Source organism: Mesoplodon densirostris, chromosome 13, assembly GCF_025265405.1.
Source record: "Mesoplodon densirostris isolate mMesDen1 chromosome 13, mMesDen1 primary haplotype, whole genome shotgun sequence".
Lineage (NCBI taxonomy): Eukaryota > Metazoa > Chordata > Mammalia > Artiodactyla > Ziphiidae > Mesoplodon > Mesoplodon densirostris.
In genome coordinates this window covers 56,893,886-56,919,045 of record NC_082673.1, presented here as the reverse complement: position 1 = coordinate 56,919,045, position 25,160 = coordinate 56,893,886, and the positions used below count along the sequence as shown (strand labels likewise).

The 25,160-nt window shown below is 36.2% G+C and overlaps 1 protein-coding gene across 11 annotated transcripts in view; it reads right to left on the bottom strand.

Moving 5' to 3' along the window:
* VPS13B (vacuolar protein sorting 13 homolog B) overlaps positions 1–25,160 on the bottom strand; it is a 791,444-nt gene that overhangs the window by 731,529 nt on the left and 34,755 nt on the right. For all 11 annotated transcript variants that reach the window (XM_060116063.1, XM_060116054.1, XM_060116052.1 and 8 more), the window contains one exon: positions 15,767–15,887. In XM_060116063.1, coding sequence (XP_059972046.1) covers positions 15,767–15,887 — 121 coding nt within the window. The remainder of the gene's footprint in view (positions 1–15,766; positions 15,888–25,160) is intronic.

Genomic DNA, 25,160 nt, shown 5'->3' with positions numbered 1-25,160 from the left:
TCACTGACTTTGCTCATGATCTTCCCTCTGTGTAGAACACTTTGTCCATTCTCCCATCTTGTTCAGGCCCAGTATGAATGTCCTCTGCCCTATATCCTCTTCTCCAATGTCCCTCACCCTACACATCAACATTAAGGAGACTGTATCACTTTTCTTGGGCTTATGTTACCTCATAAGCATATCATTTGTATATGTTTATGTATAATTACCTTCTCTGTTAAACTATGAAATCCTAGAGAGCAAAGATTATATTTTATTTATCTGATATGATTAAATTAAATAGTGTGTGGCAAATACTTGGGTTACAAACAGACAGTACTTGCAATCAGTTTATCCTAACATGGTCACTAGGAAGCCAAGTTGCTCAAAAACAGAGATTCCATGGTTGATGACTTGGTTACAGCACCTAAAAACTTCCTCACCAAATTTTTGGTGTAAAATATTTCGGGGGGTTATGCAGCATAATATAGGCAACCTATAGTTAAAGGAAAAGTTAGTTCCCTCTAATGTTCTTGCCTTTCTTGTAAGGTTAAAATTATTTCAAAACAAAACTTATTTGGAAGGTTAAGAATAAGGATTCCTTATTGGTAATGCAGTAGAGAGGTTCTATAATACAAGAATATTTTTTTAATCCATCAGCTTTAGTAACTAAAAGATAACTTAGGGCAGTTACTGTAGGAGCTAAGGAAAATAGCTGTGAGTTGAAAATACTTATTACCAGTATTATTATTTAAGACAGAGAAGTTCTAAACAACTAAGGAAGGGTAAAAAAGAGAAATAAGTGTAAGTACTGACAAGAAGAACACAAAATCACCATTACATGAAGATGACTGTTTTTTATATAGAAAATCCAAAAGATATAACTGAAAAATACTCAATATCGATCAGCTAACAAAATATAAAAATTTGCTATTCTTCATAACGAAATGAAAAGAGAATGGTTTAAAAAAATGATAATTCCTGCTAGCAATAAAAGATATGACAGCATTTTCCATCTATAAAAGTTTCAAAGAAATATTTTTTGATAATAAAAAACAGCATTGGACCAAAAATGTGCTTGTTAGAAAATATTGTTAACAAAATTTTTCACAGGGAATAATTTGTTTACACATACCAAAACCTTAAAATTACTCACAAATTTTGATTTTATAGTTGATAATTTCTCCTAAGGAAATAAACAGAGGTGTGTGCAAAGATTTACCTACCAGTATGTTTGTTAAAGCATTTTAGAAAACAGAAAATGAAAAATAACCTAAATAACAAAAAAAGGGACTGATTAAACAAACTATGGAACAATTACACAATGTAATACATGCCAATGATTAAAATAACATTGTGAAAATATTAATGTCCTTGAAACATGTTCCTAATGTTAAAAAACACAAATTACAAAAAAAAAAATGTATATGTGTATGTGCACACACACACACATAAAGAAACAAAAGTCTCTAAAAGGTTGTACATCAAAATGTTAACAGGTTGCATGTTCTGGGTAAGATAAAGTAAGCACATTCCACTCTTTCTCACTGAAGGTAGCCAGAAAACCTGGAAAGAAATTATGGAGCAGCTATTTCAGGACACTGAAAAGTAAACAGTAAGCACCAGAGGGGAAATAGAAGAATGAAAATCAGAGCTTACAAAGACAAAACAAATAATAAAATGGTAGAAATAAATTCAAACATATCGGTAATTATTCTAATTTAATTGTATTGTGGCCAGAGAGGATGGTCTTTATGATAATGATTCTTTGAAATTTGTCAAGAATTCCTTTTTGATCAACTCTTTTTCAATGTCTATACATACCCAATGTGTGCATCAAAAGAATGTACTGTCTTATCTGCTGGGTGCAGAGTTTTACATGTATCGATAAAACAATCTTGTTAATTGTGCTATTCAAAGACCCAGTTTGGGTATTTTTTTTTTGTCTGCTTGATTATTACATTTCAAAGATAGGCTGTTAGGTACATACAAAGCCATCATATATTTTTTGGAGAACAGTGCCTTTTACTATAATTCAGCATCTATTATATAGGTCCATCAATGCTTTTGCCTTAAGTTTTATTTTGCCTGATCTTTATGTTATTTTTGGATAGTGCTTTTCTACTATACCATTTTCCATCCCTTCATTTTCAATTTTTCTTACCTCTCCATTTTACCTCTGTGTTTTAGAAGCCACATACACCTGAACATAACCACTCCTTTCTTTTAGTATCCCAAAAATATTAATTGTGCCTCCTTAGAGCTCCACTTTGCTTTGGTTTTGCACTGTAGTTAGTAGTTTACAAAATCTCCTATACTAAGCCATTAATTCTCTAAGGGCAAAAATAGCTACTCCAGCATACAGCAATAAAGATTTGGGGAACTGAACAGCCTGCTTCCACTAAGCAATGTTTTGAAACTCAATCTAATTAGAATGAAATAAAAGCTCTCCAGTTATCACTTTTTCTGTTATAAACAAAATATAGATTGAAGGTTAGATAGATTAATATCTATCTAGATAGATTGAAGGTTATTGACAAAAGCATAACATACTTTTAAAATGATCAATATATTAAGGAGAAAGAACACCTGTATGGCAGAAATGGCTAGCTATCCATCAATATTTTGTGTTTCCCCTTCCAAAATGTAGAATTGTTTCTGAGATACGACTTCTAAGATATACATAATGTCCATGAAGATAGTTTTCCTCAATGAAATTTGAGAAGGATATGTATCACTTCCAACCTGGGGGTAGTAAGAAGTTGATAGGTCTTCTCCAGATTCTCCACTTAAAAAGGCTGAAAGCAGGTCTGCAGACCTACTAGAGAATGGACTTGAGGATACAGGGAGGGGGAAGGGTAAGCTGGGACAAAGTGAGAGAGTGGCATGGACATATATACACTACGAAATGTAAAATAGATAGCTAGTGAGAAGCAGCCACATAGCAGAGGGAGATCAGCTCTGTGCTTTGTGACCACCTAGAGGGGTGGGCTAGGGAGGGTTGGAGGGAGGGATATGCAAGAGGGAAGAGATATGGGGACATATGTATATGTATATAACTGATTCACTTTGTTACAAAGCAGAAACTGATACACCATTGAAAAGCAATTATACTCTAATAAAGATGTTTAAAAAAAAAAGAAAAAAAGGATGAAAGCAGTATAATTCAAAGCCTGGGTAGGGCATAGCAGAGCCTCAAGATAAAAGGAACCTGGGCTTCTGACAGAACACTACCTTGACTAGTACATAAAGAAAACAAACACTTTTGTCGTGCTAATCCCCTGAAATTTAGAAGTTAAGGTGTCCACCATGTAATATTAACTTAACTTACACATCTGGTCTTTTTTTTTTTTAAGTTTTTCCTGAAAATGTTAATGGAAAATGTTAAAAACAGTAAAAGCATAAAAATAGAAGAGGTAAAATAAGCTCTGAATTTCTTTTTCATTTACAACAAGGTTCTCTCTATTCTTAGATGTTCCAGAAAGGAACAGTGATTAGATAGCTTAAATTGCTGAGCTTCCCCACAGGCAAGTAGACAAGAAATGATTGTGCTATCTTCTATAAAATACATTGCCATTTTTGGCCCAGGCTCTCGAAGAGCTGATATATTACAAATATTCTTAAATTATCTGATACTCTCTCCAACTATTATTAAACTCCCTTCAAGAGATATTTTTCAGAAAACCAAGCCCTAACAGCCTAAGGTGGCAAGCATTAAGCAAACACACACACACACACACCCCACCCCTTCCATTTCATATTCAATATTTTCTGCAGAAAACAAAATCTTGACTAAATGACTACTAATTTAGTAATATATACCTCATGCATACCACAGGTATTGTAAAGTATAATAAGGTATTCCTCATCTACACCAAAATATCTAAGTTTCCAATTTCTCATCCACAAAATGTAAGCTAGATCACAGGCTTAGCTGGGGCCTATAGGTAGACTTCAGTGAGTATGTGAATACCCCACAGTCACATGCAAATTTTAAATGTGCCTATGTGGGTCTATAACTTTTTCAACAGATTTTCAAGCATCTATGTCCCAAAAAAGATAGATTGCTAAACCAGAAAAATCAGAAGTAGCTTCTTATTCTACATTTCAATGACTATGATTCTGATTATCGATCTCTGAAAACCCCGTGTGATTTTATGCAGTTCAGTTTTTATGCAGTGCAGTAAATACATAAATGGCTATTATGAACCAGACATTGTATCAGATCGGAGCTGGCCAAATCAGGCTGTGCCATCTGTTGTTATAAATAAAGTTTTATTGGAACATAGTCACAAACATTAGTTTATTTATGGTTTATGGCTGATTTCACAGTACATCAAAAAATGAAAGAGCTGTAACAGAAAATATATGGCTTGCAAAGCCTAAAATATTTAATAACTGGCCCTTTACAGAAAATATTTCCTAACCTCCATGCTAGATGAAGATCAAAGATGTCTAGGTCACAACTTCAGACCCAGTGGGCAACATAATTTTTAATTTATCTATACCCTAAATATTTCCATTGCACCCTGTGTGTGTGTACATACATATATTGGGTTGGCCAAAATCTTTGACTGGTGTTTTCCGTAAGATGACTCTAGTAGTGCTTAGTTGTCTTTAACTTCATTCGAAACAATTTTGTTAAGACTGTATCGTGACAGCTGTCATATCAGCGTGCATTTAAAAAAAAACCAACATTGATGAATTTTTGTGTAGCCATTTTAATACTGAACATGGAAGGAAAAGCAACATTTTTGGCATATTATGCTCTATTATTTCAAGAAAGGTAAAAACACAACTGAAATGCAAAAAAAGATTTGTGCGGTGTATGGAGAAGATGCTGTGACTGAGAGCACATGTCAAAAGTGGTTTACAAAGTTTTGTGCTGTAGATTTCTCGCTGGACCATGCCCCACGGTCAGATAGACCAGTTGAAGTTGATAACGATCAAATAGAGACATTAATTGAGAACAATCAATGTTATACCATGTGAAGATAGCCAACATACTCAAAATACCCAAATCAACCACGTAAAATCATTTGCACCAGCTTGGTTATGTAAATTGCTCTGATGTTTGGGTTCCACGTAAGTTAACCAAAAAAAACCCTTTTTCTTTTTTAAATTTTTGAACTTTATTTTTTTTATACAGCAGGTTCTTATTAGTCATCCATTTTACACACATCAGTGTATACATGTCAACGCCAATCGCCCAATTCATCACACCACCACCACCACACCACCACAGCTTTCCCCCCTTGGTGTCCATACATGTGTTCTCTACATCTGTGTCTCAACTTCTGCCCAGCAAACCGGTTCATCTGTACCATTTTTCTAGGTTCCACATATATGCATTGATATACGATATTTGTGTTTCTCTTTCTGACTTACTTCACTCTGTATGACAGTCTCTAGATCCATCCACGTCTCAACAAATGACCCAATTTCGTTCCTTTTTATGCCTGAGTAATATTCCATTGTATATATGTACCACATCTTCTTTATCCATTTATCTGTCGACGGGCATTTAGGTTGTTTCCATGACTTGGTTATTATAAATAGTGCTGCAATGAACACTGGGGTGACTGTCTTTTTGAATTATGGTTTTCTCTAGGTATATGCCCAGTAGTGGGATTGCTGGATCATATGGTAATTCTATTTTTACTTTTTTAAGGAACCTCCATACTATTCTCCATACTGGCTGTATCAATTTACATTCCCACCAACAGTGCAAGAGGGTTCCCTTTACTCCACACCCTCTCCAACACTTATTGTTTGTAGATTTTCTGATGATGCCCATTCTAAATGGTGTGAGGTGACACCTCATTGTAGTTTTGATTTTCATTTCTCTAATAATTAGTGATGGTGAGCAAATTATCATGTGCTTCTTGGACATCTGTATGTCTTCTTCGGAGAAATGTCTACTTAGGTCTTCTGCCCATTTGTGGATTCGGTTGTTTGTTTTTTCAAAATTGAGCTGCATGAGCTGTTTATATATTTTGGAGAATAATCCTTTGTCCATTGATTTGCTTGCAAATATTTTCTCCATTCTGAGGGTTGTCTTTTTGTCTTCTTTATGGTTTCCTTTGATGTGCAAAAGCTTTGAAGTTTCATTAGGTCCCACTGTGTATTTTTGTTTTCATTTTCATTACTCTAGGAGGTAGATCAAAAAACATCCTCCTGTGATTTATGTCAAAGAGTGTTCTTCCTATGTTTTCCTCTAAGAGTTTTATAGTGTCTGGTCTTACATTTAGGTCTCTAATCCATTTTGAGTTTATTTTTGTGTATGGTGTTAGGGAGTGTTCTAATTTCATTCTTTTACATGTAGCTGTCTAGTTTTCCCAGCACCACTTATTGAAGAGGCTGTCTTTTCTCCATTGTATATCCCACCTCCTTTGTCATAGATTAGTTGAGCATAGGTGCGTGGGTTTATCTCTGGGCTTTCTATCTTGTTCCATTGATCTATGTTTCTGTTTTTGTGCCAGTTCTATACTGCCTTGATTACTGTAGCTTTGTAGTATAGTCTGAAATCAGGTAGTCTGATTTCTCCATCTGTTTTTTTATCTCAAGACTGCTTTGGCTATTCAGGGTCTTTTGTGTCTCCACACAATTTTTAAGATTTTTTGTTCTAGTTCCGTAAAAAATGCCATTGGCAACTTGATAGGGATTGTATTGAATCTGTAGATTGCTTTGGATAGTATAGTCATTTTTCACAATATTGATTCTTCCAATCCAAGAACATGGTATATCTCTCCATCTGTTGCTATCATCTTTAATTTCTTTCATCAGTGTCTTATAGTTTTCCGCATACAGGTCTCTTGTCTCCCTAGGTAGCTGTACTCCTAGGTGTTTTTTTCTTTTTGTTGCAATGGTAAATGGGAGTGTTTCCTTAATTTCTCTTTCAGATTTTTCATCATTAGTGTATAGGAATGCAAGAGATTTCTGTGCATTAATGCTGTATCCTGCAACTTTACCAAATTCATTGATTAGCTCTAGTAGTTTTCTGATGACATCTTTAGGATTCTCTATGTATAGTATCATGTCATCTGCAAACAGTGACAGCTTTACTTCTTCTTTTCCAATTTGTATTCCTTTTATTTCTTTTTCTCCTCTGATTGCCATGGCTAGGACTTCCAAAACTATGTTGAGTAATAGTGGTGAGAGTGGACATCCTTGTCTTCTTCCTGATCTTAGAGGAAATGCTTTCAGTTTTTCACCACTGAGAACGATGTTTGCTGTGGGTTTGTCGTATATTGCCTTTATTAGGTTGAGGTAGGTTCTCTCTATGCCCACCTTCTGGAGAGTTTTTATCATAAATGGGTGTTGAATTTTGTCAAAAGCTTTTTCTACATCTACTGATATAATCATATAGTTTTTATTTTTCAATTTGTTAATATGGTGTATTACATTGATTGATTTATGTATATTGAAGAATCCTTGCACCCCTTGGATAAATCCCACTTGATCATGGTTTATGATACTTTTAACGTGGTGTTGGATTCTGTTTGCTAATATTTTGTTGAGGATTTTTGCATCTATATTCATCAGTGATATTGGTCTGTAATTTTCTTTTCTGGTAGTATCTTTGTCTGGTTTTGGTATCAGGGTGATGGTGGCCTCATAAAATGAGTTTGGGAGTGTTGCTTCCTCTGCAATTTTTTGGTCGAGTTTGAGAAGGATGGGTGATGGGTGTTAGCTCTTCTCTAAATGTTTGATAGAATTCACCTGTGAAACCATCTAGTCCTGGACTTTTGTTTGTTGGAAGATTTTTAAACACAGTTTCAAGTTCATTACTCGTAGTTGGTCTGTTCATATTTTCTATTGCTTCCTGGTTCAGTCTTGGAAGGTTATACCTTTCTAAGAATTTATCCATTTCTTCCAGGTTGTCCACTTTATTCGTACAGAGTTGCCTGTAGTCTCTTAGGATGCTTTGTATTTCTGTGGTGTCTGTTGTAACTTCTCCTTTTTCATTTCTCATTTTACTGATTTGAGTCCTCTCCTTTTTCTTGATCAGTCTGGCTAATGGTTTTTTTTTTAACATCTTTATTGGAGTATAATTGCTTTACAATGGTGTGTTAGTTTCTGCTTTATAACAAAGTGAATCAGTTATACATATACATATGTTCCCATATCTCTTCCCTCTTGCGTCTCCCTCCCTCCTACCCTCCCCATCCCATGGCTAATGGTTTATCAGTTTTGTTTATCGTCTCAAAGTACCAGCTTTTAGTTTTATTCACCTTTGCTATTGTTTTCTTTGTCTCTATTTCATTTATTTCTGCTCCAATCTTTATTATTTCTTTCCTCTGCTAACTTTGGGTTTTGTTTGTTCTTCTTTCTCTAGTTCCTTTAGGTGTAAGGTTAGATTGTTTGAGATTTTTCTTTTTTCTTGAGGTAGGCTTGTATAGCTATAAACTTCCCTTTTAGAACTGCTCTTTCTGCATCCCATAGGTTCTGGATCGTCGTGTTTTCATTGTCATTTGTCTCTAGGTATTTTTTGATTTCCTCTGATTTCTTCAGTGAACTCTTGGTTATTTAGTAATGTATTGTGTAGCCTACATGTGTTTGTGTTTTCTACATTTATTTCCCTGTAATTCATTTCTAGTCTCATAGCGTTGTGGTCATAAAAGATGCTTGATATGATTTCAATTTTCTTAAATTTACTGAGGCTTGATTTGTGACCCAAGCTGTGATCTATCCTGTAGAATGTTCCATGAGCACTTGAGAAGAAAGTGTAATCTGCTGGTTTTGGATGGAATGTCCTATAAATATCAATTAAATCTACCTGGTCTATTGTGTCATTTAAAGCTTCTGTTTCCTTATTTATTTCCATTTTGGATGATCTGTCCATTGGTTTAAGTGAGGTGTTAAAGTCCCCCACTATTACGGTGCTACTGTCAATTTCCTGTTTTATAGCTGTTAGCAGTGGCCTTGTGTAATAAGGTGCTCCTATGTTGGATGCATATATATTTATAATTGTTATATCTTCTTCTTGGATTGATCCCTTGATCATTATGTAGTGTCCTTCCTTGTCTCTTGTAACATTCTTTATTTTAAGGTCTATTTTATCTGATATGAGTATTGCTACTCCAGCTTTCTTTTGATTTCCATTAGCATGGAATATCTTTTTCCATCCCCTCACTTTCAGCCTGTATGTGTCCCTAGGTCTGAAGTGGGTTTCTTGTAGACAGCCTATATATGTGTCTCATTTTTGTATCCATTCAGCAAGCCTGTGTCTTTTGGTTGCAGCATTTAATCCATTCACGTTTAAGGTAATTATCGATATGCACGTTCCTATTATGATTTTCTTAATGTTGAGGGGTTTGTTTTTGTACGTCCTTTTCTTCTCTTGTGTTTCCCACTTAGAGAAGGTCCTTTAGCATTTGTTGTAGAGCTGGTATTGTAGTGCTGAATTCTCTTAGCTTTTGCTTGTCTGTGAAGCTTTTGATTTCTCCATTGAATCTGAATGAGATCCTTGCCAGGTAGAGTAATCTTGGTTGTAGGTTCTCCCCTTTCATCACTTTAAGTACATCATGCTACTCCCTTCTGGCTTGTAGAGTTTCTGCTGAGAAATCAGCTGTTAACCTTATGGGAGTTCCCTTGTATGTTATTTGTCAGTTTTCCCTTGCTGCTTTTAGTAATTTTTCTTTGTCTTTAATTTTTTGCCAGTTTGATTACTATGTGTCTCAGCGTGTTTCTCCTTGGGTTTATCCTGTATGGGACTCTCTGTGTGCTTCCTGGACTTGGACAGCTATTTCTTTTCCCACATTAGGAAATTTTTCAACTATATTCCCTTCAAATATTTTCTCTGGTCCTTTCTCTCTCTCTTCTCCTTCTGGGACCCCTATAATGCGAATGCTGTTGTGTTTAATGTTGTCCCAGAGGTCTCTTAGGCTGTCTTCATTTCTTTTCATTCTTTTTTCTTTATTCTGTTCTGCGGCAGTGAACTCCACCATTCTGTCTTTCAGGTCTCTTATCCATTCTTCTGCCTCAGTTATTCTGCTATTGGTTCCTTCTAGTGTATTTTTTCATTTCAGTTATTGTATTGTTCATCTCTGTTTGTTTGTTCTTTAATTCTTCTAGATCTTTGTTAAACATTTCTTACATCTTCTTGATCTTTGCCTCCATCCTTTTTTCGAGGTCCTGGATCAACTTCACTCTCGTTATTCTGAATTCTTTTTCTGGAAGGTTGCCTTTCTCCACTTCATTTAGTTGTTTTTCTGGGGTTTTATGTTGTTCCTTCACCTGGTACATAGCTCTCTGCCTTTTCATCTTGTCTATCTTTCTGTGAATGTGGTTTTTTGTTCCACAGGCTGCAGGACTGTAGTTCTTCTTGCTTCTGCTCTCTGCCCTCTGGTGGATGAGGCTCTCTAAGAGGCTTGTGCAAGTTTCCTGATGGGAGAGTCTGGTGGTGGGTAGAGCTGGCTGTTGCTCTTGTGGGAAGAGCTCAGTAAAACTTTAAACTGCTTGTCTACTGATGGATGGGACTGGGTTCCCTCCCTGTTGGTTGTTTGGCCTGAGGCGACCCAACACTGGAGCCTATCGGGGCTCTTTGGTAGGGCTAATGGTGGACTGTGGGAGGGCTCACACCAAGGAATACTTCCCAGAACTTCTGCTGCCAGTGTCCTTGTCCTCACGGTGAGACACAGCCACGCCCTGCCTCCGCAGGAGACCCTCCAACACTAGCAGGTAGGTCTGGTTCAGTCTCCCCTGGGGTCACTGCTCCTTCCCCTGGGTCCTGATGCACATACTACCTTGTGTGTGCCCTCCAAGAGTGGAGTCTCTGTTTCCCCCAGTCCTGTCAAAGTCCTGCAATCAAATCCCACTAGCCTTAGAAGTCTGGTTCTCTAGGAATTCCTCCTCCTGTTGCCAGACCCCCAGGTTGGGAAGCCTGACGTGGGGCTCAGAACCTTCATTTCAGTGGGTGGACTTCTGTGGTATAAGTGTTATCCAGTCTGTGAGTCACCCACCCAGCGGTTATGGGCTTTGATTTTAATGTGATTGCGCCCCTCCTGCCATCTCACTGTGGCTTCTCCTTTGTCTTTGTACGTGGGGTATCTTTTTTGGTGAGTTCCAGTGTCCTCTTATCGATGACTGTCCAGCAGGTAGTTGTGATTCTGGTGTTCTCACAAGAGGGAGTGAGAGCATGAAAAAAACCTTCTTGACCATATTTCCACGTGTTTCTCCACTGAAACGTAACGAAAACGATCCGTTTTTAAAACCAATTGTGACGAGCAATGAAAAGTGTATACTGTACAATAATGTGGCACGGAAGAGATCATGGGGCAAGAAAAATGAACCACCACCAACCACACCAAAGGCCAGTCTTCATCCAAAGAAGGTGATGTTGTGTATATGGTGGGATTGGAAGCTCCTCTATTATGAGCTCCTTCCGGAAAACCAAACAGTTAATTCCAACAAGTACTGGTCCCAGTTAGACCGACTGAAAGCAGCACTCGACAGAAAGCATCCGGAATTAGTCAACAGAAAACACATAATCTTCCATTAGGATAACGCAATACCGTGTGTTTCTTTGATGACCAGACTAAAACTGTTACAGCTTGGCTGGGAAGTTCTGATTCATCCTCCATATTCACCAGACATTGCACCTTCAGATTTCCATTCATTTTGGGCTTTATAAAATTCTCTTAATGGAAAAAATTTCAATTCCCTAGAGGACTGTTCTTTGCTCAAAAAGATGAAAAGTTTTGGAAAGATGGAATTATGAAGTGGCCTGGAAAATGTCAGAACGTAGTGGAACAAAACTGTGAATACATTGGTCAATAAAGTACTTGGTGAAAATGAAAAATGTGTCTTTTATTTTTGCTTAAAAACCAAAGGAACTTTTTGGCCATCCCAATACATATATTCTGAGTAAAAGGGTAAGGAGAAAAAAAGGGAAGAGACAATTACATGACAAAATCAAAAAAGAGGAAGCTATGCACTAGAACACAAAATTTATCTGAGCTTCCTAGAAAATAAGTAGAAAAAAACTTTAATGAAAAAATATTTAACAAGAAAAAACATATCCGTTAATTAAGAGGTCCTGAATAAATTAAAGGACAATACCCTTAATGCCACTTTAGAGAAAATGCAGAAGCAGCCCACGGAAGGCTGGCTTCTTACAATGACCTTCAACAAAACCAAAGGTTGTACACTTCAGAGAGCATAGGACTAAATAATCCAGGTATGTAGCTTAGAAGTAATCTCACTTCTAAGCTAGATAAAGTACAGAGAATACTGAGGAAAGCATGAATGAAGAAAGAAATAAATGAAACAACCTTAAACTTTCTCTCTAAATAGGAATTGTCAACATAACTTACTGAGTATCCTAGGCCCACAATTCAAAACTGTTATTAAAAGTAATTGAAGGTTCTGGCCTATATATCATTAACTGAAAGAAAATGTGTATGGTTCAAATCAGTCAGATGCAAACTCTTTTGACCTCTCTCCCAGTAAGAAATATTACATCATAACCCAGCAAAGCACATATATATGCATAAGTTTCTTGAAATATGATTAACCTTTACTACATGCCCCACACTATGTGGTTTTCTATTCTATGTTACCTATTGTTTAAATGCTTGCCATGACCCACTAAATTGCTTTCACAATGCACTCATTGGTCAGGGTGCATAATCTGAAAAAGACTGTTCCAGATAACAAGACCAGAAATTGCAAAGAAAATATGAGATAGCGACTTGTGTTTCTTTCCTATTAGAGGGGTGCCCATCCTTAAAGATATAGAACAACTATTCGCAACACCAAAACTTTTCTCAAAAAGCGTCTCTGAATCTATGTAAATGTTTGAACGCCAAAATTATAACCACAGATGCTGGAAGAAATAACTTTGCCCTAGAAAATTTTGAAAACTGGAATTCATCTCTACCATGAAAGAACCTTAATATAGGTTCTTTACAGATTATCCAACTGGACTGTCAAATTATCCTTTTTTTTTCCTTTGGCAATATTAAGTTTAGCTGCTCTGCCTTCCAGTAATTGTCCAACAAGTTCAGTTACTTTCTAAAGCAACTCCTTTAACTGTGATTTTTGTCACAGCATAAAAGAGGATATGAGTCCTGTTAGGTAAGGCAGAAAAGCACCTGTTAATCCAAAAGCTACTTCAAGTAGTTCAGTAGAACACAGCTCTGTTTTATGCCACTAAAAATAGGATGTTTTAGGTTACGTTTATTTTTATGTTTTATGCTCCTAAAAATAGGTCAGTTCTCCCAATCCTGAATATCAGTATAAATTCCAATACAGTCTCTAAAGAATCATTAAAAGTCTGGGACCTGTTTTGAGGACATGCAAGTTGGCCCACAGAAGATTTTTAGTGAAATCAACAACTGACAAAAGCTTTAAATTTTTCTTAAACAAGTTCTTTCTTAAAAGAAAAAAGAAATGTAATAAGACTCAACAGTTAAACCTAAAACTGATTATTCTTTGCCAGGATATTGATGGAGAGAGTTGTATACAATGAGCTTGCTTAGGAAGTTTTAAGGGGATATGTAGTCAGAAATTTGGAGGGGTAAAGGGGTTGCCCATTTCATAAATAAGAACAAGCTATAGTTTAATTTACAGTTTAATTAGATTCACCAGGGATTTCTCCCAAGGAGTTAGTACTTATGAAAAGAATTTAGAAAGCTCTTTAACCATCATAACTACTCTAAGTAGAATTAGAAACATTCAGAAGTAAAATAACTTCTTCTGGTACCTTCTCCAGCCATAGCAATTAATCTATAAGGCCAGAGAGAATACTGAGATCTGTTAGGTAAAGTTCCTAAGAACACAAAGCATCAGCATTAACATCACTATAACACCAGTTAAATATGTTCAATTCAAATGTAATTTAGAACCTATATTTGAGGGAGGAGGGCTATGAAATGATGTACCTAATGGCAACCTCTTACAAGTAAAGTAGATGGTGCCAGAAGACTGTCAAAAATTAACAGGTTTGAAATTGGGTTCAACTTAGGTTGAAACCAGCTTACAAACCTTTGGAGCAGAAAACAAGTGTATACCAATGTCAGCTATACCTCAAAAAAAAGAAGTAACTGATAAATAAAATGGAAAGAGAAGGGACAGATAACTACTAACAGGAAAAAGGCAGCAACGCACTTTGGCCACAGAGCTGACATGTAACAATCATTGTTTTTTTTCCTCATTAAACATTTATCAAGGAACTGTTATGTGTAAGCCACTACTCCTCCAGATAAATAAAAATTTCAGTTTCCTTTGTTTATCAAGAAGCAAGAGGAACAAAGAGACTATAGGTAGAGTCAGAGGCAAGTCTTTGCTTGGAGAGGATGTAAGAAAGCAACTATACTGCAATAAAAAAATTTTTTTTTAAATCCCAGTTATCATCTTAAAATGTAAAAAAGGATTTGGGTCTCCTTAGGTGTTGATTTTGCATCAGATAAATTAGCCTGTTTTCAGAGTTCTCTGTGAGTGAAAACAGGATTGGGATCCACTTTTTAGGTACTGGAACTAATATAAATAAGGAAGAAAGTCCTGAGTCCCCAAGAAGAGCTGACTTCCATCCCTCTTCTCTGTTTCCCTGATGACAACAAATAACTATAAGACCGTAAGTGTAATGAAGAAATAAACAGAAACATAAAAAAAAAAAACAGAAAAAGAATGAAATACCTGCACTGACACTTTGCTCTGCAAAATCGCCACATGGAAAAGACTATAACTATTATACAAACATTTCAAGCAATACAAAGCTAACTTAAATTTCTGGGAACTTTTTATACAATGATAAAATTATTGTTTAACTTAATGATGTAAAGAGTGCTTATCTTACCCAGAACAATATGTCTCCTTTTTATTTGATGTGAAACGCTGTTAAAAGCATCAGATGTGCACTAGTGTTCCATGAAGATGTATTTGATTCCTGACCTTTAATCTAGGAAAAATTTAAGGGAAGGGGTCCTGATATATAATCATGTGCATAGGGACAAACAGCAGCAAAGTAAGAACAATGTATTAATTATTGGGATTTGTCCTTTAATCATCCTCAAGAGATGATTAGAATCTATGAGAAAATAAATGAAAGGAATTATATATATAGTTGAAGTGATGAAGCTTTTAATCTGGAGACTGGAAGCTGTCTGAAATGATCTGTGTTATTTTGTTGTTTAGATCAGTGATTCCTATACTTACAGATGAGTAAATTTTAAGACAAAAATATATTCAAGTAACTGTCATTCAGTCACCCACCTTTTAATCTTAAATAAAGGAGTAAATAGAAAAAAAAAAAAAGAAATAAACTTAAGGAATAAACCTAGGGCAAAAGAGCATCAAAATTTGAATGAGTCCAGAGCCCTCACAAATGTCCTTCAATCTGTTCTGATGTCATGCAGCAAATGTACATATATTTTAAATACTTTATAACACTAAAAAATATGGAAAATATATATTCTACAAAGGGCTACGATGATTAATAACAATCAAAATTTTGGTTTTATCAGTGCCCTTAGAAGTTACCTGGTGGCGGGACTTCCCTTGTGGTGCAGTGGTTAAGAATCTGCCTGCCAATGTAGGGGACACAGATTCGAGCCCTGGTCTGGGAAGATCCCACATGCCACGGAACAACTAAGCCCATACGCCACAACTACTGAAGCTTGCGTGACGCAACTACTGAGCCCACGTGCTGCAACTACAGAAACCCATGCGCCTAGAGCCCGTGCTCCACAACAAGAGAAGCCACGGCAATGAGAAGCGCACACACAGCAACAAAGACCCAACGCAGCCAAAAATAAACCAAAATTAAAAATAAAAAAGAAGTTACCTGGTGGCAAATCAGGATCTGTGGGAGCAGCCTGCTGAATTCTTCGGGGTTTTACTGATGACTTTGTGTTCTCAGTAGTACTACGGTTGGTAGAATTAGAACCACAGCTTTCATGGTCATCCTATTTTTATTTTGAAGAAAGAGAAGTATCAGTCACCATTAAAGAATTTTAAAAAGTTTTGTTGCATGTATGCAGGTTACTAAAATGTGATAAGACAGACTCTTCAGGGTTTTTTTTTAGCTCTAAAAATCTATGTAACCAAAATTTTTCATAATTTGCATTCTTAAACACCATTTTAAAACTAAGTAGTAGTTTAAAATCATAAATTGTCTATTTCTTTCGTTGGTATCAAAAGAAACCACTTGATAATGTCAAAAAAAATTCTTATACATGGTTTTAGCAAAAGAAGACAATTCAAAGGAAGCTTTTAAACATTTTCCATTGGAAAATGCAAAATAAATGGAAAGGGTCTTAATATTCCCCTATTTCTTTATATGTTAAGACCCTTATTATTTTGTGACTTAAATTAAGAAGCCAAGCTGTCTTTTTAATCACCTTTAACAATTAATCTTAATCATCCTCAGAAACCTTAGCATCCTATTTAACACTGTTCACTGAATTGAATATTGTTCAGATTAGATATAAGGTTTAACTGGGTTTTGATATGGATAACATAAAAACTTCAAAAAAATCATACATATTTTTGAAATTTATACAATGCAAATGAGTACTCTTTTCCTGACTTGATTCAACAAACACTTATATAATGCTTTTATGTGTTAATTGTGGGATTTACAAAGGCAAATTAGATATAATATTTGTTCTCAAAGATTTCAGAATCTATTTAAAACATATATAACCAGTCTACAAGAGTACTTTTTTGTTTGTTTTCAAGTAATAGGAACACAAAGAGTCATTCTATTTGGAAGAACTAGAGAGATGAGGCCGTTAAAACTGAGTGTAGAAATGTTTTAGGTTAAGATTGGAGGCTATAGGGGGAAAACTATAAACAGCACATGCAAGAATAATGATTAGTCAAAAAAAGCCACAGTATACAATGTTTAAGATGGGAGAACAATACCAGAAGCTAAAGACGTGGACTAGTTCAGTAAAAATGAGGTCACATTAAGAACCACAGAGATGGTAACGCTTAAGATTTAGTAATTAGGAGGAGGGTGCCAATAACCAAAGGAAAAAAAAAAAGACATTTAGTAACTGCAGTAGAGGGACAGGAGTGGAAGAAGTAAAAGAGTACTTCAAAGGGTGAATAACAAGTTAAGATGGAAAAAATAAACATAGATTGCTCTTTCAATAAGACGGATATTACAAGGAGGAAATAGATGAGGTAGTAAAACGAGGTAAAAGCATCTGACATCATCTTTTTCCTTTTGGGGGGATAAAAGAGCACATTCTGCTTGAATGAGAGATGCATATGAGGAGGCAGAGATCAAACATCTCTCCAACACAAAGGGAAACAGATGGTGTACTGTGCACCATCAATTCATTAATCAATAATAAAACTATTTCATAATGCTTAAAAGAATCGTGATAAATTTAGTTTTTCTCTTTTATATAGTTGAAGAGAAAATTTGAAGAATAAAAAGGATACCCACTAAATTTACCATTCTAATAGCGTACTAGAGGCAAATAAGAACAATGATAGGACCTCCTTTAGGACACAAAAATTCTTATTCACTACCACACTAAGAGGATTATACAATAATAAAAGATGAATCTTTTACAATATAGCATGGCTTCAGATGCTAGTGTGATATATTAGCAAAAGAAAAAATTTCTGTTAGAAACTTCATTACAACAAAAAGTTAAAAATTTACTGTAACAAACAATAAAGGAAATTTTTGCACGCACTTATGTTTAAGTTAATAATAAACAAACTTCACAGCATTTCATTCCACAAAACAGCTTCACTATTCAACCTTTATAATGACATCTTCTGTTATTTGGGGGGATGTTATAGTCTCCAAATACTAAAAGACTACTACTGTGAATAAGACCTTACTGTAATTACTTTAAGTTCAACTTAGATCCTTAAAAATGTCTGTAGTCATACACTTCTGCACAATGTTAACATTAAAAGCACACTATTAATTTTTGAAACATATGGTTGTCTCAAAAGCCCAGAAGTAAAACATATTCATTAAAAAGATGTGAAAAAGTTCCAAGTGAACTGCCAAAACTAGCATAATTATGAAAATATTTAACACTGAAACCATCTGAAATCACATACTGTATATAGATTATAGTGATGTCATAATAAACATTCCAGCCAAAATGCACTAAAACTACTGCAGTCCAATAAATCTGGCATACACGAGATGACAAACATTTTAAAGCAAAAGAAAGAACAAGTTATTTTATTTTTAAAGTTATTAGCAGCAAAAAAGGGTAAAGTGCATAGACGAAGTATGAGTTTTCAAATAGTTTAAAAAAAAGAACTGAATAAAGTTCCCTACAAACTACACATTTTTTTCATTTAGAAGAAAAACAAACTAAATAACTTTATTTGCTTAAACAAAAATTTTAATAAACCTGAAATTTCAGTGTGCCTTAAAAATGGGCATTAATCATGGTACCCATAGGAATATGTACTATGAAACAAACATTACCAAATGTGCAAACATTTCTTTCTTAATTCTGGTTAGGAAATTATGGTTGTATATGTATTATAATTAGAAAATAATCCTTTTGATAATTTTGACTTGTTTTCATTTCAATTACATTTTAATTACATCAATTAAGTGAGCTTCCATTCAAATCCTGCCCCAACTAAATTAAATTTTAAAAAAATAAAGCAAAACAACAATTATAATATTTACTATTAAAACTGGAATTACTTCCACCATTAGTTTGAGTTCATCATCTGCTTTTAACCAGTATGCATCACTTTGGACTATTACACATTTTAATTCATTGAAAGCCTCTAATTTCTAATGAAAGAAACTCTGTTCTCAAAAATACCAGCTAAAATGTTTTGAGATAATTTTTAACCCCAAACACATTACAGTTATATCTTTCTGATTTAGGATGCAATTTTTCCAAAATGTCTGGTAAGTAGACTTCATGGCAAAAGAATGTTGTCTCTTGGGGACCACATAGCTATTTCTGAAAATACTGCCCTTTGCGCCTCATGAAACAAGCAAGAATGTCATTTCCTTACAAAAGTTCCTAACAGAGTGAAAATGTGGCAAACACTGTATGTAAACAGACCCATTACTTTCATAATGACTTGATCATGGGATCATGTTACATACTTTTCACCTGAGCCCTCACAGGGCTAGTCAATTAAAACTGGAAAACCATCAACTCCCAGATGCACCATAGTATGAATAAGGTTGAGGACAAAACTTAAAACAGGTGACTGAATCGTTCGAAGTCCTTGTTTAAAAAGAAAGGTTAAAAGTAAGAGAGAGTTGAAGAAGGAGAAAATGAAAGACAGAAGAAGCAATGTGCCTTATGTTCTTCAGCCTTGTGGCACCAAACTTGGCAAGCAGAGAAGGACTAAGGTTCACCTGGAAGCTCTGGTCACCAAAAGCTCCTAAACAGAGTGTGAGGGCCTTGGAAATGAACCGCTACAAAGCCCTTAGAGACATTCACCTCTATCCTCCTCCAGAAGCGGCAAGAGATGCAATAAAGAATCTCTAAGGGCTTCCCTGGTGGCGCAGTGGTTGAGAGTCCGCCTGCCGATGCAGGGGACACGGGTTCGTGCCCCGATCCCGGAAGATCCCACATGCCGCGGAGCGGCTGGGCCCGCGAGCCATGGCCGCGGAGCCTGTGTGTCCGGAGCCTGTGCTCCGCAACGGGAGAGGCCGCAGCAGTGAGAGGCCCGCGTACAGCAAAAAAAATATATATATATATATAAGAATCTCTAAAGGTAACTCTACTTCGGAGAGTCAGACAGCCAAGTCAAGTCAGCAACGCAGAGGTACAATTGGAGAGTGAGCCAGAAAAAAACAAAACACTACCTTTTGTGGTAAAAATGGGAATCTCTGGAACCCCTCTACCCTGACAGCAATATTAATAAACTTACTTTTAGCCATAAAAAAAAATGCCAAGCAACTCCAGTAAAAGAGTGTATACCCCCAACCTCTTCACACATCAGCTTAAGCCCACAGAGGAGGCTGCTTCCATCTTCTCTCCCATAAGGGTGAGGATAAGGGACTATGATAGGCTGGGGAAGAAGAAAAGAGAGCTTATGCTCCTTTGCATTCTTTTACTTGAACCTCCCAAATGCAGGAATAGTTAACCTGACAGGCCAAAGCTTAACATACACTAAGATGTATTAGGCTACATTTTAATAATGAAAGAGATCACTGTACTAACTGTAAACACCTGTGTGTGATGGAGCCACTCTTCTATCCCTGAGATCCACGTTACCCAATAACAGGACCAGAGCCATGTTCCCCAGATGATGCAATCACTAGCCATCTCTCCTCTGTCTTCTTTTCACACCCACAGCTAGCCACCTAACCCAGGATACTGCCCAGCTAGAGAACAATCAAACTATGCTGGTTATATTAGCACCATATGTTAGAAAAAATTTGTTCTTCATTTTTGCCTATGACATTCCTTTCCTTCATATCAGTAGGTATATATCATTGCCAACCTCTCCTTCCTTGTTTTTAAACCACTGGATAGAAGTGGTTAGACCCACCCTTAGATTTGGAAGGTGAAATGGGCAGAAATTAAGGAAGGAGAGAACAAAAGTATATACAGAGGCATTCTGGCCTAAGCCACATTCTACCATCTAATATTTACCAAAATTCACTGGGGGGGACTGGGTGTGTGAACCGATTAATAAAACTGCACTTTGTTTTCTTATATGTATAACTTCCCTTAAGGAACACCTGATTTGTTTTTTTTAAAAAGTATGTGTCAGGCATTTTGAGAGAAAATAGGGAGTACAAATAGATGGTACCCTTATTCTGGTAGCTTTAACTACTTGAGGAGCAATACTTACATGCATAAAAAGGTTAAGAGCAATTCAAGTTAGTCAGCTATTACATAAGTCACACACACAAAAAAAAAAAAACCAGTGAAATTTACTGAGCATTTGTATGTGCCAGAATTTTACGGAGGAGGAGGAAATTAGGGCTTAAGAGGTTCTAAGGTCAAAAAGATATGAAGTAAAAGAGCTGGGATGAATGCCCAGATACATCTGATAGAACAGCCCCTCACATTATTACTGATGAAAGACAGGAAAGCAGAGAGAAAGGGAAGAAAGAAGAACAGCAGGCAGAGAGGAAAAGAGACACACAGAAAAAACCAGTTTTTTAATGGCACTTCCAATGGGTCATGTACTACTGACATTACATTCACATCTCTTAATTCTCTAAACAACTCTATGAAGTAGACACTATTCCCCATAAAAGAAGATCCCCGTTTAAAGATGAGGACACGAGGCATAAAGAGATTAAATGGGTCAAAATCACACTGCTACTAAATGGCACAATCCTACCTACATTGCTCTATTGCCCCCAGATGAGAGAAGGCCAACTAAACAGAGTACTAAGTGCCATATATTCTGAGAAGGGAGAGATCACAGTGAGCTACAGTAGTCAGGAAAACATCACAAAGGACATGGTTTGAAAAGACTGGGCCCTGCAAAAAAAAAAGAGGGAGGTTGGGGCTTCCCTGGTGGCGCAGTGGTTGAGAGTCCGCCTGCCAATGCAGGGGACAAGGGTTCATGCCCCGGTCCGGGAAGATCCCACATGCCGCGGAGCGGCTAAGCCCGTGAGCCATGGACGCTGAGCCTGCGAGTCCGGAGCCTGCGCTCCGCAACGGGAGAGGCCACAACAGTGAGGCCCTCATACCTCAAAAAAAAAAAAAAAAAAGAGGGAGGTTGAACAAAAAAAAAGGAGGAAAGAAGAAAGCACATGTGTCACTGAAAAGAGAATAAGTAGTCCAATTTAGGTAAAATAGAGAGAAATGAAATATTAGGCTGTAAAAAGAAGCCAGAGCAAATGGTCTCTAACATGAGTATCAGTCCAAAAAATTTAAGCTTTATTCTACATACTGACGAGCCAATGAAACTTATGAGTAGGAGATTAACAAGATAAAGTACTTCAGGAAGAAGAATCTTCTGATAATGTGATGAAAAGCAAAAGAAGAGATACTAACTATTAATAGGTTTTTATAAAATTTTAGAAATTAAATGATACAGGAAGTAGAAATGATAATTTTTTTAATGCTAGCACCTCAGTGTTAAAACAAAACTCATAAACTCCACAGCAGACTCTGTTCCTTTCCCCTAACCCCCATTCCTGAAAAAACAAAAAAACCCTGTCCTTTACATCCTAATTCAGTCAATGTAGCCACCATTTTCTCAGTCTCCTAAGACTCTTTATATCTGCTCTAATTTTGCAAAATGACGCTATAATGAGCTTTTAAAACTTCAAGGTAGAGAGACGCTTGACCTTGAATTGTACTGGACAGACTCTAAGCTCCAGACTACCCAAAAATAACCAATTGACTTTTTTAATCTGATTTTTAAAGTAAAATAGCAGATTCAATTTTAGATATGTGGCATCTCCAGTGAAGGCACTTCACACCAACATATATATCCACAAGGGAACCAAACATCTACTAGTAAAGATCAAAACAGTAATCAAAGATTTGGGACTCATTCAAATACAAGTGATATTTGAAGTTACCATATTTCCAATAAAAAAGAAAGGTAAGGATTTATGCTTCTGAAAATATGGAAGACTAGATAATAGGAAACACTGGATGGGGGGTAATGCTAACAATAAAGTAAAAAAAGAAAATTTTAGCTTGGCTCAAGGTGCAAAAACTGGCAAAGGCAGGTAGGAAATAAAGAGGACTGAAACTGGTCTATGTAAGGCAGGAGATCATTACCAGGCTCAACACCTGAAATCAGTAATGTAGTGAAACTCCCAACTCTTCAAGGAGGCTGAAAAGAGCAACTGCCAACTACTGCCCAGAACTTCATATGAAGCTGCACTGCAAGGGAGTCAGAAGGATAAAACCTTGCAAATGAGAATTGAGACAAGTAACTCTACATCACCCCATATCAACACTGCAGGAGCCCTGAACTGCCAAGATGAGAACTGGCTCTAGACTAGAGACCAGAGGAAGTAACTGGTCTACTAGACTAGAAGGGATGAGCAAAAAAAAGGAAAGGTTGAGAAAGAAAAGATGGTAAAATAAAGACACAGTGATCTCCTATTCAAAATTATCTTACAAACGACTATGCTTTGCCAATATAGCTAAAGAAATCAATGAAATTCAGTGACAATAAAATTAATCTTCTGAAACATGCTTAAAAGATTTTAAAATAAATGTATTAAGATACTCACAGAGAGATATGAATGAATAAATACCAAAATACACACACAACACATAAAGACAGTGGGGGGCTTCCCTGGTGGCACAGTGGTTGAGAATCCGCCTGCCGATGCAGGGGACACGGGTTCATGCCCCAGTCCGGGGAGACCCCACATGTCACGGAGCGGCTGGGCCCGTGAGCCATGGCCGCTGAGCCTGCGCATCCAGAGCCTGTGCTCTGCAACGGGAGAGGCCACAGCAGTGAGAGGCCTGCATATCACAAAAAAAAAAAAAAAAAAAAAAAAAACCGACAGTGGGGAGACTGCCCCTCCTTCAGCATGATTTATTATAGAATTATAAAAATTTAATCAACCAAAAAAAAAAAAGAAGGAAGAGAGTCCAGAAACAGATCCAGATAGATATGAATACTTGAAATACCATAGAAGTGGCATTATAAATCAGTGGAAAAGAGAGACCACTAAAATGGTACAGGGAGAACTGGTTAGCCACATTCCCACTTCACACTACACGTGAAAACAAACACACAAATACACACACATACACACATATGGTAATTTAATTTCTAATCATTCATTATTAACTTTTTTTTCAGGAAGATTCCATTTATTGAAGTGCTCAAATTATTTGGTTATTACTTAAAGTATCTGGTAATTTAACACTAAATAAAGATCAACCTTTCTAAATCATACTTTTCAACATAAATATAAATATACACCATAACTATACTGTCCACATTGAAAACATCAACTCCTTCCTTAACATATATGTCTGTGGGCTCTCTAAATTTAGTAACCACCAACATACAAATTCCTATCATAATAATCAATCTAGAAAAGGCGATTTTTTTATTTTCTGCTTTTAATTTTAATGAAATTAAATGTCAATTTTAAAATGATCATATACTTTAAAACAGAGTAGACAACCGTTTTCTGTAAAAAGCCAGATATATTTTAGGCTTCAAAGCCATACAGACTCTGACCCAGCTACTCAATTCTGTCACTGCCCTCTGAAACAGGAAAACAGCCACAGACAGGGATTGCACTGAATATGTAAATTGCCTTGGTTAGTATGGTCATTTTAACAATATTAATTCTTCCAAACCATGAGGACAGTATATCTTGCCATTTGTGTCATCTTTAATTTCTTTCATCAATGCCATATAGCTTTCAGAGTATAACTCTTTTACCTCCTTGGTTAGATTTATTCCTAGGTATTTTATTCCTTTTCGCACGACTGTAAGTGGGTTTCTTTTCTTCATTTCTATGATAGTTCATTATTAGTCTACAGAAACAAACAGGTTTTTGTATATTAAATTTGTAGCCTGCAACTTTACTGAATTTATTTATTAGTTCTAATAACCGTTTGGTGGACTCTAGAATTCTTTATCTATAATATCATGTCACCTGCAAACAGTGACAGGTTTATTTCTTCCTTTCCAATTTTGATTCCTTTTATTTCTTTTTCTTGTCTGATTACTATGGCTTGAACTTCCAATACTATGTTGAATAAAAGTGATGACAGTGGGCATCTTTGTCTTTTTCCTGATCTTAGAGGAAATGATTTCAGCTTTTCACCACTGAGTATGGTGTTGGCTGTGGGTATGTCATATATGGCCTTTATTATGTTGAGGTAAGCCCTCTATACCCATTTTGTCGAGCGCTTTTACCATTAATGAATGTTGAATTTTGTCAAAACTTTTTTCTGTATCTACTGAAATGATCATATGGTCTTTATTCTTCAATTTGTTAATGTGATGTGTCACGCTGATGGACTTGTGGATATCACACCATCCTTGCATCCCTGAGATAAATACAACTTGATCATGTTGTGTGATCCTTTTAATGTATTGTTGAATTTGGTTGGCTAATATTTTGTTGGGGATTTTGCATCCACGTTCATCAGTGACACTGGGACAAAAGTTTTTTTGTGTGTGTCTTTCGGTGCAATCCCTATCAAAATACCAATAGCATTTTTCACAGAACTAGAATAAATAATTCTAAAATTTGTATGGAAACACAAAAAACCTCGAATAGCCAAAACAGTCTTGAGAGGGAAGAACAAAGCTGG